This window comes from Trachurus trachurus (assembly GCF_905171665.1).
Source record: "Trachurus trachurus genome assembly, chromosome: 10".
Taxonomy (NCBI): domain Eukaryota; kingdom Metazoa; phylum Chordata; class Actinopteri; order Carangiformes; family Carangidae; genus Trachurus; species Trachurus trachurus.
The window spans coordinates 6,180,965-6,193,993 of NC_139894.1; the positions used below are offsets into that span (position 1 = coordinate 6,180,965).

At 41.6% G+C, this 13,029-nt stretch overlaps 1 protein-coding gene across 5 annotated transcripts in view; it reads right to left on the reverse strand.

Annotated features, from left to right (window-relative positions):
• fam13b (family with sequence similarity 13 member B) overlaps positions 1 to 13,029 on the reverse strand; it is an 88,431-nt gene that overhangs the window by 38,586 nt on the left and 36,816 nt on the right. For all 5 annotated transcript variants that reach the window (XM_083980674.1, XM_083980675.1, XM_083980671.1 and 2 more), the window contains exon 7: positions 4,152 to 4,279. In XM_083980674.1, coding sequence (XP_083836800.1) covers positions 4,152 to 4,279 — 128 coding nt within the window. The remainder of the gene's footprint in view (positions 1 to 4,151; positions 4,280 to 13,029) is intronic.

A 13,029-nucleotide genomic window follows, 5' to 3' on the forward strand; every position in this document is an offset into this window, starting at 1 on the left:
CAAGTGCAAGACAAACAACTCCTCCACAGTTGATGTTGAGTCACTAGATGGGAACTTTCTCTGTATTTCTGAGCTGTCACAAGCAGTTACATGTCAAAGACGATCGGACACACACATCCTCAGAAACACACACATACAGTACTATAATGACTCATCAAAAACCTCCAGACACAACTCGAGTTATAATCTCATCGGCAGCATATTGAAGCAGTGAAGGTAAGAAACACTGCGGTGCTGCTGTGTGGGACTGAATTGAAGAACAAATGAAACAAAACGCATCCTTCTATTCTCACTGTTTGTGTGGCTGCGTCGTGTTGGATATTTTTAGCACTTTTTTTAAAACGGAGGCATTGTGTAAAGTTCTGGGTCAACATTGTTTTAAATGGTTTTGTGGCGTGGGCTGTCGACACCATGGGCTAGAAATACAACAATAATCCCCCCCAGACTAGACAGACACTCAGGTTAAACAAGGTCACGGGGATGATGGCTGTGGGTTAACGGAGAATTAAAACTGAAACAGTCAGATAAGACTTTAAGATCAACGGTCTGGCCGGCTTCGATCATTTTAAATAATTTGCTGCACGAGACCCTCCTCCTCTTCATCAGTGATGATTAAAGGGATAGTTCACCCAAAATTCAAATTTCACTCATTATGTACTCGCCCTTGTGTCGACTAAGGGCTGGGAGAAGTTTCAGAGTCCTCCGTGCCTTCTCTGAGTTACAGCGGGGCTCCGTGCAGCACTGCATGTCCATATGACGGTAGCGAACGGAGCTCACTTTTCTTCGTCCAATTGTTCCGAAAAAATTAAATGAGTATATGTTTTAAGCTTTTCTGTAGTGGAAGCTCCCAGCACTGCTCTTCCTGGTCCGTCCAAATCTCGCGCGATTTGCATTGACACCCAGTTCACAGCTCTGCAAATCGCGCAAGATTCCGGCAGAGCAACACTGGGAGCTTTCACTACAAACAAGCTTAAAACATATACTTACTTAATTTTTTTCTGAACAATTTCTCATGTTGGGGCTTCATTACAAGAGGGACATTACAGACGAGCAGCATGGAGGTATTTGGATGTTTTTTCGTGTGTCTTTTTGGACGAAGAAAAGTGAGCTCCGTTCGCAACCGTCATATGGACATGCAGTGCTGCACGGAGCCCCGCTGTAACTCAGAGAAGGCACGGAGGACTCTGAAACTTCTCCCAGCCCTTAGTCCACATGAGGGTGAGTAGATAATGAGTGAAATTTGAATTTTGGGTGAACTATCCCTTTAAAGCTCTGAGCGCAGCATGAACACCTCTGTACAACAGCTGCCACCGAAAATCCTCCATCCTACCAAAGCCACGCACACACACACACACACACACACACACACACACACACACACACACACACACACACACACACACACACACACACACACACACACACACACACACACACACACACACACACACACACACACACACACAAAGAGGATCCGTTGGTGTTGTCCCACAAACAGCATGAACACAAATGACCAACACATGCACAGCAGCCTGAACACGTCCGTTATCCGTAACCTCACGCATCGACACACAACTGTTTACGACCCAAACCTGCAAGTCTGTGAACATTGTATGGTTGGGTTGAAGTCAAGTGAACATGGGTGTGTGTGTGTGTGTGTGTGTGTGCAGTGTAAGAAACTGTGTGTATGTGGATTATGGATTACTGTCTGTAATCATCTTAAAGGCCAGGACGACGAGACTAGCTGGCAGCACGATCCCTACACACACACAGAAACAGCCGTTTAAACGTATGGGATCCACCAGTGTGTTCCCCACAAATACTGTATAGTAAAACAAAGCAACACACACACACACACACACTACCAGTCAGACACAGGAAGGAAGGAAGCTGACCGATGTAATGCAGGACAAACACAACACAAGTCACTGGTTTACACAACCGTGACTCAGGATCTAAACGTGTGACAGAACATGCGGCAAATTTTGAGGAGTTGAAAAAGTTTCAACATGAAACTGTTTTATAAATAAACAGAGACAAGAAGAAGAAGAAGAAAATGAAAGTGGAGGGAGAAGAAATATAATTGGAGTTCCTGCTGAGCTCTGGCATCAGTCAGAGGCTGCCTGAAATATAAACACACACACACACAAACACACACACACACACATCTCGTCTCTCTCTAGCCAGCTAACTGCTAACGTACTGCTGTTTGGGGGCCAACAATACAGACTCCACAAACGGTGCCTGGGGTCAGGTTTGTGTGAAGTAAGTGGGGAGAACAAACATGTGTGTTGTTTTCTGTCTGAACCAATTAAGAGCGACAGAGGTCTGCACATCACGACAATGTTTCTTATATCATGGATGAAACCCGGTTGGATCAAATGTCTGCAATCGAACTCACAACTGTCAAACACAGCTGACATCTAACAGCAATTCAAACAAACTCGACGGTTAAAAATCCACTTACAGAATAAAATGATAACTCTGTGTTTATCGATTGTGGTCTGTCTCTGTCAGCAGTTTTGGCCTTTCAGATCAACCAATTTAATTTACACTGTAAAAAAAAAAAATCAATACTTTCTTATATTAACTTGATTTCATGGAGCTGATGCGTTGCTCTTTGTTTATGTCTTCAAATGTGAATAACTTGGTAAATGTTATTCTCTAAATTAATCTCTGCTCTCTTACTTTGTGTTTTGTGCTGATATGAGTTTGTATGTACAGCAAAAAACACTGTCTCTGAACTGGAGACATACTGAGACAATAATAACTAGAGTCAAACTTTTAAGACTTGAAAAATGCTTCACTCTTCCCACATGTTTTTATTTTTTTCCTATTCACTTTAGATATATACATACTATAGATGAAGAGTCCGTCTATATAATGTGTAGGTGCCTGTATTCAGTGGTCTAGGTGTAGTGCTCAGTAATCAACTTAAAGGAGATCAGCAGATCAGAAGACCCAGAGAAGATTTCCATGTTGCAGCCGGGGGATTGAACTCCGGTCCCTCAGTCTGGAGGGAGGGTCATTATCCTGCGTACGTGAGCGTCTGCATGTGTGTGTCAGATGTTTGGCTGCTGGTTGGTGCATAGCTAATTGTCATCAGCAGGTCATCATCACACGAGCCCCTGGACCTCTCTACATGTTGCGGTGAATGTAAACCGATGCAGAAGCCGTGATATAATTAAAGGGATAGTTCACCCAAAATTGAAATTTCACTCATTATCTACTCACCCTCATGTGGACTAAGGGCTGGGAGAAGTTTCAGAGTCCTCCGTGCAGCTTCTCTGAGTTACAGGGGGTCTCGGCGTAGCAGTGCATGTCCATATGACGGTTGCAAATGGATACCAACTGTCTTCGTAACAAAAAGACACACCAAAAAACATCCAAATACCTCCATGCTGCTCGTATGTAATGTCTGTCTTGTATTGAAGCCCCGAAATGCGAAATTGTCCCGAAAAAAATTAAATAAGTCTATATTTCAAGCTTGTTTGTAACGGAAGCTTCTCTTCCCAGTTCGCCCAAATTTGACGAACCGGGAAGAGGAGCTTCGAGAAGCTTCCGCTACAAAACAAGCTTGAAAAATAGACTCATTTAATTTTTTTCGGAACAATTTCTCATGTTGGGGCTTCAATACAAGACGGACATTACATACGAGCAGCATGGAGGTATTTGGATGTTTTTTGGTGTGTCTTTTTGTTACGAAGACAGTTGGTATCCATTTGCAACCGTTATATGGACATGCACTGCTACGCCGATACCCCCTGTAACTCAGAGAAGCCACGGAGGACTCTGAAACTTCTCCCAGCCCTTAGTCGACATGAGGGTGAGTAGATAATGAGTGAAATTTCAATTTTGGGTGAACTATCCCTTTAAGCAGCAAATGATGTTGAAGCGTGAGCGGCTCAGTCTTTCACATCAGACTCATTTCAAGTGTGGAGACCCTGTTCTGGGGTTGATTTTCTGAGACAATTGATGATGTCTCTCAGCAACAATGACCAATCAGTTTTCAGCCATCATTAACATCTTGTGATCAGTGTGCCAGTAGTTGAACCCAGTCTGGGACATTTGTCACGTGTCAAATCCTACTCTAAACTTTGTAAAATAATTATCTGGTCTAATAATATAGAAAACAGTAGCTTATGTCTCACCTGGCTGCGGGGCTGTCATCGGTGTGTGTGTGTTGTGGTGAGTCGGAGGAGACGGGACCCTCCTCCCCGTCCTGAGGCAGCTCTTCACATTCTGGCTCGCACTTGTCGTCATCCAACAGCTCTGTGATCTGAAGGCAGAGAAACAAAAGGACATGAAAGGTCATGACTAAAAGACTGCACGTTGTTTGTTTATTTGTGGCGCCACAGTTCATAAACATGGATTTCTCTGAAGTCGCTATTTTGGGGATTGCAGCCAAAAATCCTGCATTTGGATTTTGAAGAAAGAAAAACAAAAAAACAAACAAAAAAGAACAGACTCATGCCTCTGCCTAATCGCCATGTTCAGTTTTTCCTTTTAATTACCTCGGCTCTGATGGTCTGCCACAGTTTCCTAATGAAACCGAAATTAACTGAAAAACTTTGCACTTCATAAAAAAATGTGTAACATGGTGTTTTACAGGCTTCAGAGTCGCGTGCAATAGATGTAACAATGGACCGTCTTCTTCTACCGTCATCAGAAACACTGCGAGACACCCAAACACATCAATGAGCTAGTAGTGGTCCTTCACATAACAATTTATAAAGCTTTTACTACTTGATTTGCAGGCCCAACTGCACTGAGTGACCCTCTCTGTACAGTTATTGATCACAATAATGAACCCCCACGGTCCTGACTCAACTCTAAAGCTACGTTAAAAGTTGTGTAGTAATCATAGTGCGTGTATTCTTGAGTTATTGCCAAAAAAAAAAAAAGTTTTATGAGGTCACAGTGACAGTGACCTTTTGACCACCAAATTCTCATCATTACACCCATGAGTCCAAGTGAGAGTTTGTGCCAGATGTAACGATATGACGTCAAAGCTCTCCTGATATATCATGTTCACAAGAATGTGTGGTCTCCACAACCTTGACCGCTGACCAAAATCTAATCAGTTCATCCTTGAGTCCAAGTGTGAGAGTTAAGAGAGTCTTTCAAAGTGGGACTGAGATGTCCTTGAAAACAGAAAACAGGCATAAAAGTTCCCTTATTAGAAGATTTCTGAGATTTGAGCCCATCTAACATCTAGAAAGCCTCTGTGACGTTGGCAGTTGATTCCGACCTTCTATATTTGCAAGGATTATATAACTTGTGGCTAAATATTAATAACTCCTCTTCCCTGTCTTATGTTAATGCATACAGAGGATCATCCAAAGGATAAAAAAAAAAGCAAAGTAAAAAATAAAACTCTCCCTTTTAGTGCGACTTAGTGTCCGGAGATGACCTGTCCAGAACAGACTTTATCAGCAAAAAAAAAATAATAATAATCTGGCAAGAGAGATTCAAAGAAAGGTGTTGATAGTGTGTTTTCAATATCAAATACTCTGTGAACAAGACATCACAGCTTGTTCCATAAGACATCTAAATATAGATGGAGCTAATGAGTGAGACACTGACACCATAGATACAGTAGAAAGGAGTGAGATAAAAAAAAAAAGAAAAAAGAAAAAGAAAGAATGAATATGTCGTATGTTCTTGGAAGGGATGGAAGAGGTGAGCTTGATGATGAGGAGGAGGAAGAGGGAGGGATGGAGGATCTTAAGTAGAGCTCAGTGTCAGAATATCGTTTTCATGTTGACTTTGCAATGTACCAGTGTGTGGCAGTCACATTACAAATTATGCAAGAGGCAAAGCAGCAGATGCTTCATGATACATTAAAAGCTTTGACTTGACACACATTTAAAAATTGATATTACAGAATGACAAAAAATTACGTGACTAATCTTCAAAAAAACTTCCTGGTCCTCAACTGGAGCTGGAAGTTAAAAGGTACTAAAGGACATTTTGTGATGTAACATTGCTCAAAATGTCACAGTATTAGTATCAGCCTAATGTAGTTTAGTCCTGATGTTAAAAGCAGAGGTAAAGGCTTTGGATAAAGAGAGGAGAGAGGGAGTGACAGAAAGTAATGAGTCAGACAGTAAACGTCTAAAAGAAGGAAATAAAAGGAAGATGGAAGGCAATAAATGTTGAAGAGATGAAGGAAGGGGGGGGATATGTGTACAAAAATAACTCATCATAATACAGATAGTTGACAGCGTGTGAACCAACAAACAGGAATCACTGGGCAATAATAAAGTGCTCCTTTGTTTCTTTTTTCTACCAACGTTATTTCAAGAGAAAAACTGATGTTTGCTGTACTGGTTTTACCTCCCACACCCCCATCACAAAGTTATTTTCATGTGCTTCCTTGTGCACCTGACTCAGGAAAACCCTGTTAGACAGACACACGGGGCTGAAAGGTCACGAACCAGATTCATCATCGTGACACCTTCTTTTCCCTCCATGTGACTCTTGTTTGTCGTCTCCCTCCCGCCCGCTCTCCCCCCTTTTTTTTTTCTTCGCCTCTCTAACTCTTCTCAACAGCAACCCCATCTGCTGCTGTCACTGTATCGTCGCTATGGAAACATCTCTTCTCCAAGAGCTACGATTGGCTGTCGGGGAATTCTTGCATCGTCACATGTGCAGATCAGGGAGGATGACTCACACAGGACTCCTCTGTGTGTGTGTGTGTGTGTGTGTGTGTGTGTGTGTGTGTGTGAGAGAGGGAAAGAGATTAGGTAAATAAATCCTACTTCCAGACGGCTTCAGTAATATTTCACAGCTCTTCCTTATTAACCAGAACATTAAAAGCTTCTTGTGGTTCGACGTAGCAGTGAAAATGTTATTTGTGTCGCTGTGCAGTCGAGCAAAACTCATCAGGGGTGTCTATCTCTATGTGTTTGGATGTGGGGAAAAAAAAAAGGAAATATGACAAAATGATTAATAAACACTTACAGACTCCAACTCAAACGGTCTTTTTACAGTTAGTGAATATGGCTTTAAAAACAAGTGCTCTCTCATTACACTCCAGTTGTTTCAGTTAGATTTTAATACAGTAGCTCCCCCTATATTTAGTATATGGGCATTTAATGATGGTTTATAACCCACTTACTGTATAATGTGCTTTAAGGACCATTTTTACATGACACAAATTGCAACATCCCCTCGTTTCCAGCAGTGTGTCACTACATTTCCATATTATTATGCTGTGGGTCACATCAATAGCCCTTAAATCACTATGCAGTGTCCTCCTGTTTTTTTAAACTGTGTAAAACCAAATTAACCCCAGCAGTTTCAAATCTTTAAAGAAGAAAAATAAAAAAGGAAAACATCAATTTGCATTTACAGTTTCAAACTGTAATCCAGATGAGATTGTGATAGAAGCAGCTGGGGATATAACCTTCCCATTCAATCCTACCGACCAATCACTGAAACAACCTCATCATTATCTAAAACAGTCATTAAACAAACAGCTTCACACCATCATCACCTAAATCAGTGTTCTTTGTGTGTGAAATTGTTCCAGGTTCAAATGGTCAGAATAAAAAATCTGCAGGATTTGAGAACATACCAGCACAGAGACTGAAAGCCTGATCTACATTATCATCACATCCCCGTGTGTGCAGAGCCATTAAAATGCAAAGGGGCGGGTGACATAATGAACAATAGACTACAGGTATTTATTCAAACTGCACTGACAGAGAGCAGTGAATATGCTGAAAGCTCTGCTGAGTGAGTTATCACAGAGCCTCGGAGGTGATGTAACAATATTAGGGGATAAGGGTTGTTAAATCCCCCATCAGGATGACCTGGCATGGTCATTCATAGCCCTGGAAATATTATCCCCTTATTCAAGACTGTGGAAAATTTTAATCACATTAAGTCACAAACCAGTGAATTTAAAAAAAGAAAAAAAAAAGGTTGCAGTGGCTCAGCGTGACGATGTCAGCGAGCACATATACACAAGTACATTTCTGTATGGATGGAGTGTGTGTATGTGAGAACCAGTGTGGGTGAAAAGACCCGGGAACAAAGGGTCGCGACCTTGGCCCTAGTTTAAGGGTCCGGTCCAGAGTCTCGGGAACGGATAGCGCCGGAACATTTCAGTGGCGTCGTTTGTTCGGCCGCTGAACTGTTTGTGCGCCAAGAACATAGAACAATCACAACTGATATTAGTCAGTCAAGTCTCAACCTGGTTTTCAAGGCTCCTTTGTGCATCACCTTCATTCTGCCACCAGTTCAGGCAACAACAACAACATTCAACATTCAACACAACAATGGGAGTTTCTGCTTTCTCACAGGTTTGACCATGAATGAATATGAGACCAAGATCACAAAGATAAAACAATTCGATCTCATTTGAAACCTTTTCATCTTGAGTCGATTTCTCTAATTGTGGAGCACAAGCAGAAATTGATTGAAGGCTAGAGTCACAATCTGATAATTCAATTCAACTCTCTGCTTCCATCTTTTTAAAAGAAATGAATGGATCTGAGTGCGACTGAATTATCCAGTGTCCTTGAATGTGTAAAGTGCTGGATTTTGCAGTTTTTGCATTACAAATCCATGTCAATATTATATTCAATCTGCATCTCTTTCATTGTAAAATTATTTGTCAGATATTCAGTCCAGTTCAATCTCCAGATGGACCTGCAACATTAGACATGCTGTGTTTGGTTGATGGAGGAATGTCACTGAAGATGCCCGACAACAAATACAGAAAGAGGCTTGAGATTTACCACATAAACACTGGATAACAGCTGGAGGAGAGATCATGTTTTAAACTAAAGGGTACATGCAAAACAACAAGGCGTCCAATTGCCCGAATATTCGTATTAAAAAAAAACATGTTAGTTACTGTAGTTGTCAAGTTGCAGCATTGAAACACTAAAATATAAAAAGTGTGAAGCTTCAAACTGTTTTTTTTCTTCTTCTCGTCTCAGTGTTTTCTTGACTGTACTGTTTATTTGCACAAGTACCAGTGGAGAAAAGTCCTCTGGCCTAACGTTCCTGCAGTGAGTGGGCCGGGCCGTCTGATGCAGCTTCCACCCTAACCTCCAAATGTACTGGCAACCGATGTACAGACGCTCAGATTCTCTCTGACTACTCATAACATGAAGTCAAAGTAAATACATCAACAGTCTGGGTATGTGTTTGATGGAAAAAAAGAAAAGAAAAAAAAAAGATGTGTGGGAGTGTGTGTTCATGTTATTATTATGTCCCCTTAGAGAGACATTATACATCTCCTCTGCGGTCCAACTAGGCCATCACCTCCTCCTTAAATAACTCCATGTTCCAACTTAAATGGGTTATTGCTCAACAGCTTCTCGCTTTGACACCGGATCATGTAGGTTTATATACACTTCAGCCTATACGAGAATGTCCTCTGCTGCTGAGCATTGTGAAATCTGGTATCTGTAACGTTAGTGCATTCACCCACTTCCCTAATTATGTCAACAGTCCAGGGTACAGTGGTACATTCGCTGTGACATCTGTAACATGGCTCATGTCCAGAAGCACTTGACTAAGTTGGCACAGGCGCAGTTATAGGGCACATCCTGATTCATTTATCCGCTAATGTTAAACTAACAGACCTGGAAAATAAGGCTTTCATTAAGAGACTAATTCATTAAGCAGGCAGACCACAGACAGTCGTGTGTTAACAGGACACTGAAGCTGCGACTGAAGCCCTTTCCAGACATGACATACATAACACTGCAGGCTTCATCTAGCTGTTAGAGCGACAGCTTTTCATCCAGGTAAAGGTGGCTGCAGCATCAGGTTTTTTAAAAATCGTATTCATGTTTGACAGGACATTTACTGAACAAGTTGTGTGATGTTTGGTACCTGTTGTGTGAGAACGTGCAACATCACTGCTTGAAAACAGTAATAAAATTTAAGAAAACAATCCTTCTTTTTCTCACAGGCTGCATCACTGATGTATTTTAAAACTCGCTGTGCACTTGGATTGAATTAATTACTGTATGCACATGGGACACAATCCCTATTTCCACAAAAACCTAATAAATTTCCAGTTAAATGTTCTCATCAGTTTTATAATTTATTTACAGAATTTGAGAACGTGTGCCTGTTTTTTATTATACAATGAGAACAAAATAACAAGAGGTCAGGGCTGTTTTCATTCCTAATTATTACTCACATGTTGCACGTCAACTGTTGGATATTCAGTTTCTGGTTAATGTTCATTTGGCTGTATGTTATACAGAATATGAGCTGAGCTGTTCAGATCACCACTATGACTCTCTCTCTTAGTCAGATGTGACTGACATGTAAAATTGTCATCAAAGTTATGTAAAAAGGCGGAGGGTCATTCAGCGGCCAAATCAAACCTCCAAGTCAAGCTTTGTTATAACACAAGGATACAACCTCAGTCTGCTCACTTTTCATGTTCACTACACACTGGTACTGTTCTGTGGATGGAGGTGGAGTTGTCTGTCAGGGTGGGGGCATTGGAAAGTAAAAAAAAACACTACTTAATAAGTGTACAACATGAACTGACTATGTGCCACGTTGCAGGCAGACAATCATGAGAGGACTTGATGAAGTGCAAAGCATTCCCTGTGGTAAACCTAAAAACAGAAAGGGCAGGTCACACAAAGACAAAAAGAACGAGTCCTGCAGCAAAGACCTCTGGACTGCCAACAGGAAAATAGCCCTGATGATGATGATGATTTCACTGCTGAGGGACGCAGCAGGATAAAAGCAGACTTTGAAAGATGCTTTCTGAGCTCTGATTCAGCCAAAAGGCATCAAAACCCAATGAGCTGCCTTCCATCACATAACAGGGCAACGATCCTAAACAAACAGCTGAAGAGCTTTTGTGGAGAGGTGTGATATCTTCAACCTGCTGAAAACCAAATTAAAGACAAAAGAGACTCCACAGCAACAAAGAACTGAAGTGGTGGCTGCACTCAGCATCCATTACTGTATTCAAGCAGAGCCTGAAGGGGAACAATATCGAACTGTCCAGATACTTACAGTCTGGACTGTATAATGAATGAGAACATAATCGCATGAACATAATGTTGCAAGTCCAAATGTGGCTGATTACAACAACTACACTGTGTTTTCTGCCTGGAGTGCATCCTAAAAAAATGTGTGCCGAGGAATCAGAACTGACTCTCTTGACACTTCAGTCCTTGTTCAGAGCTTTAGCCAAAAACATCCCAGCCGGTCTCATCGCTGAGCGCACAAAGACGGTGAAAGTTTATACTCGTATCTAAAACAAACAACGCAAATTTTCAATTTTAATTTTTTCTTTTTCCCCCATTCAGCAGTGAAAAGACTTTTCAGGCACAGAATCAAAACAAACACACTCACTGGGTCATGATAGCAGCAGCAGCAACAAGCTTCAGCTAAGTTTCACTCTCTCACCTAAACAATAATCCCACTGACTTTCATTTTGGCAACAAACAAGCCAAATTCCAGGTTGGCGCTTCACACCGTTCACTGCTCCATGCCAGCTTTATTGAGTTTCAATGTTTTGCCCAGACACGCCACAAAACGATGCCTGTCCTTAATTTTCACACTCCCTCCGTTTTCACACCATTCTGTGTTAAGAAAACCTTCCCCCCTTCACAGCGTCTCTCCATCTCTTAAAATGTGAATTGTCCATTTCCTGATGTAGTTTATATGAATTTTTCTGACCTCTGCGAGGCGTTTTTTAACTCTTCAGTCTGATTCAAGGCTTAACTCGAAGCATGGAGCGTGTGTGTGTGTGTATGTGGGAGATAATCCCCATCATGAGCGTTTGTTCGCACACAGAGAGCCATTCCCAGTGTAGTCCAGGGGCTGTAGGTGTGAGTTGCATGGTTACATCATCATCGCTGGCTTCTTTTCTTATCCCTCCCCTCCCTCGCCATCTCTCCCTTTTCACTTCTTTCTTCCTCTTCTCCCTCTGCTCTCTCGCCATTTCTCCTCCATCTTCCTGTCTGCTTTTTTCTGCTCTCCCTCTACCTCTCTAAAAGAACCACCTACTTTTTTTGCCCTCTCTCTTACATAAGACAGCAGAGATCTTGCTGCACAGATGATTCGTCTTCACAGATTTTTCCCTCTCTCTCCTCGTTCTGTCTCTGGGTAATGTTATACTCTCGTTCGTTTGACAGGCCAGACGCTGAAATTTACGACGGGGGGGAGACAACCAAGAGAGATAAGGAAATTTAATTTGGAAAATAAGAATGAAATTCAATGAGTTGCATGGAAGAAATTTCTACTTTGGCTTATTTTTGTACTGAACTCTATTTCAATCAATCAACATTAGCAAACCAGAGCTTTTATAAGAGCTTAGATTTTTTAAAGGAGGAAAGAAGACTGACTGAAGTTTATTGCAGTGCTGCAGTACTGAATACAAAAGGAAGAAATCAACAAAGCAGGCAGTCGGACATTAATGAATAGCTGACCTACTGTAGATACTTCCTCTTTCTGACCAGACTTTCACAATGACTGCAGCCTTTCAGTACAAGTCTCCCGCTGTGTTGGACAATGCAACCTCAAATGTGACAGGAATTCAAGTGGAAAGGCGACATGTGATACCGATCAAGAATTGTCATGTAATGATTGTGTTTGTGTATATTTTCTGATACAACAATACAATGTAATCAGGCCGCCGTAAAGTTAAATGTTACCCATGCCACTCTTTGTGCGGTGGGCCCGATGGTGAGGTTGTGTTGCTGGGTAACAGGGGAAATGCCTTTTGAGTTTGTTTAGACTGCCAGTCACGGTCAGTGTGTTCAGTGTTGCTCTAAAGCAACGACTGGAATGTATAATAGGACAAAGCTAAGTAGTTTATTCAGTGTGTACAGTCGGGGTGTGTGTATGTGTGTGTGGGCAGTGTGTTTGGGTGTGGTTCTCCTGGATTTGTGTTTAAAAATATTTTGTTGACAGAGGAACTGTGCACGGTACAGTAATAGCTATGGGAGGTGAGTACAAATGAATATGAAACACAAGCTCCTATTATTCAGCCTAGATGAAGTCATTCTACTCCAGCATTTGTCATTA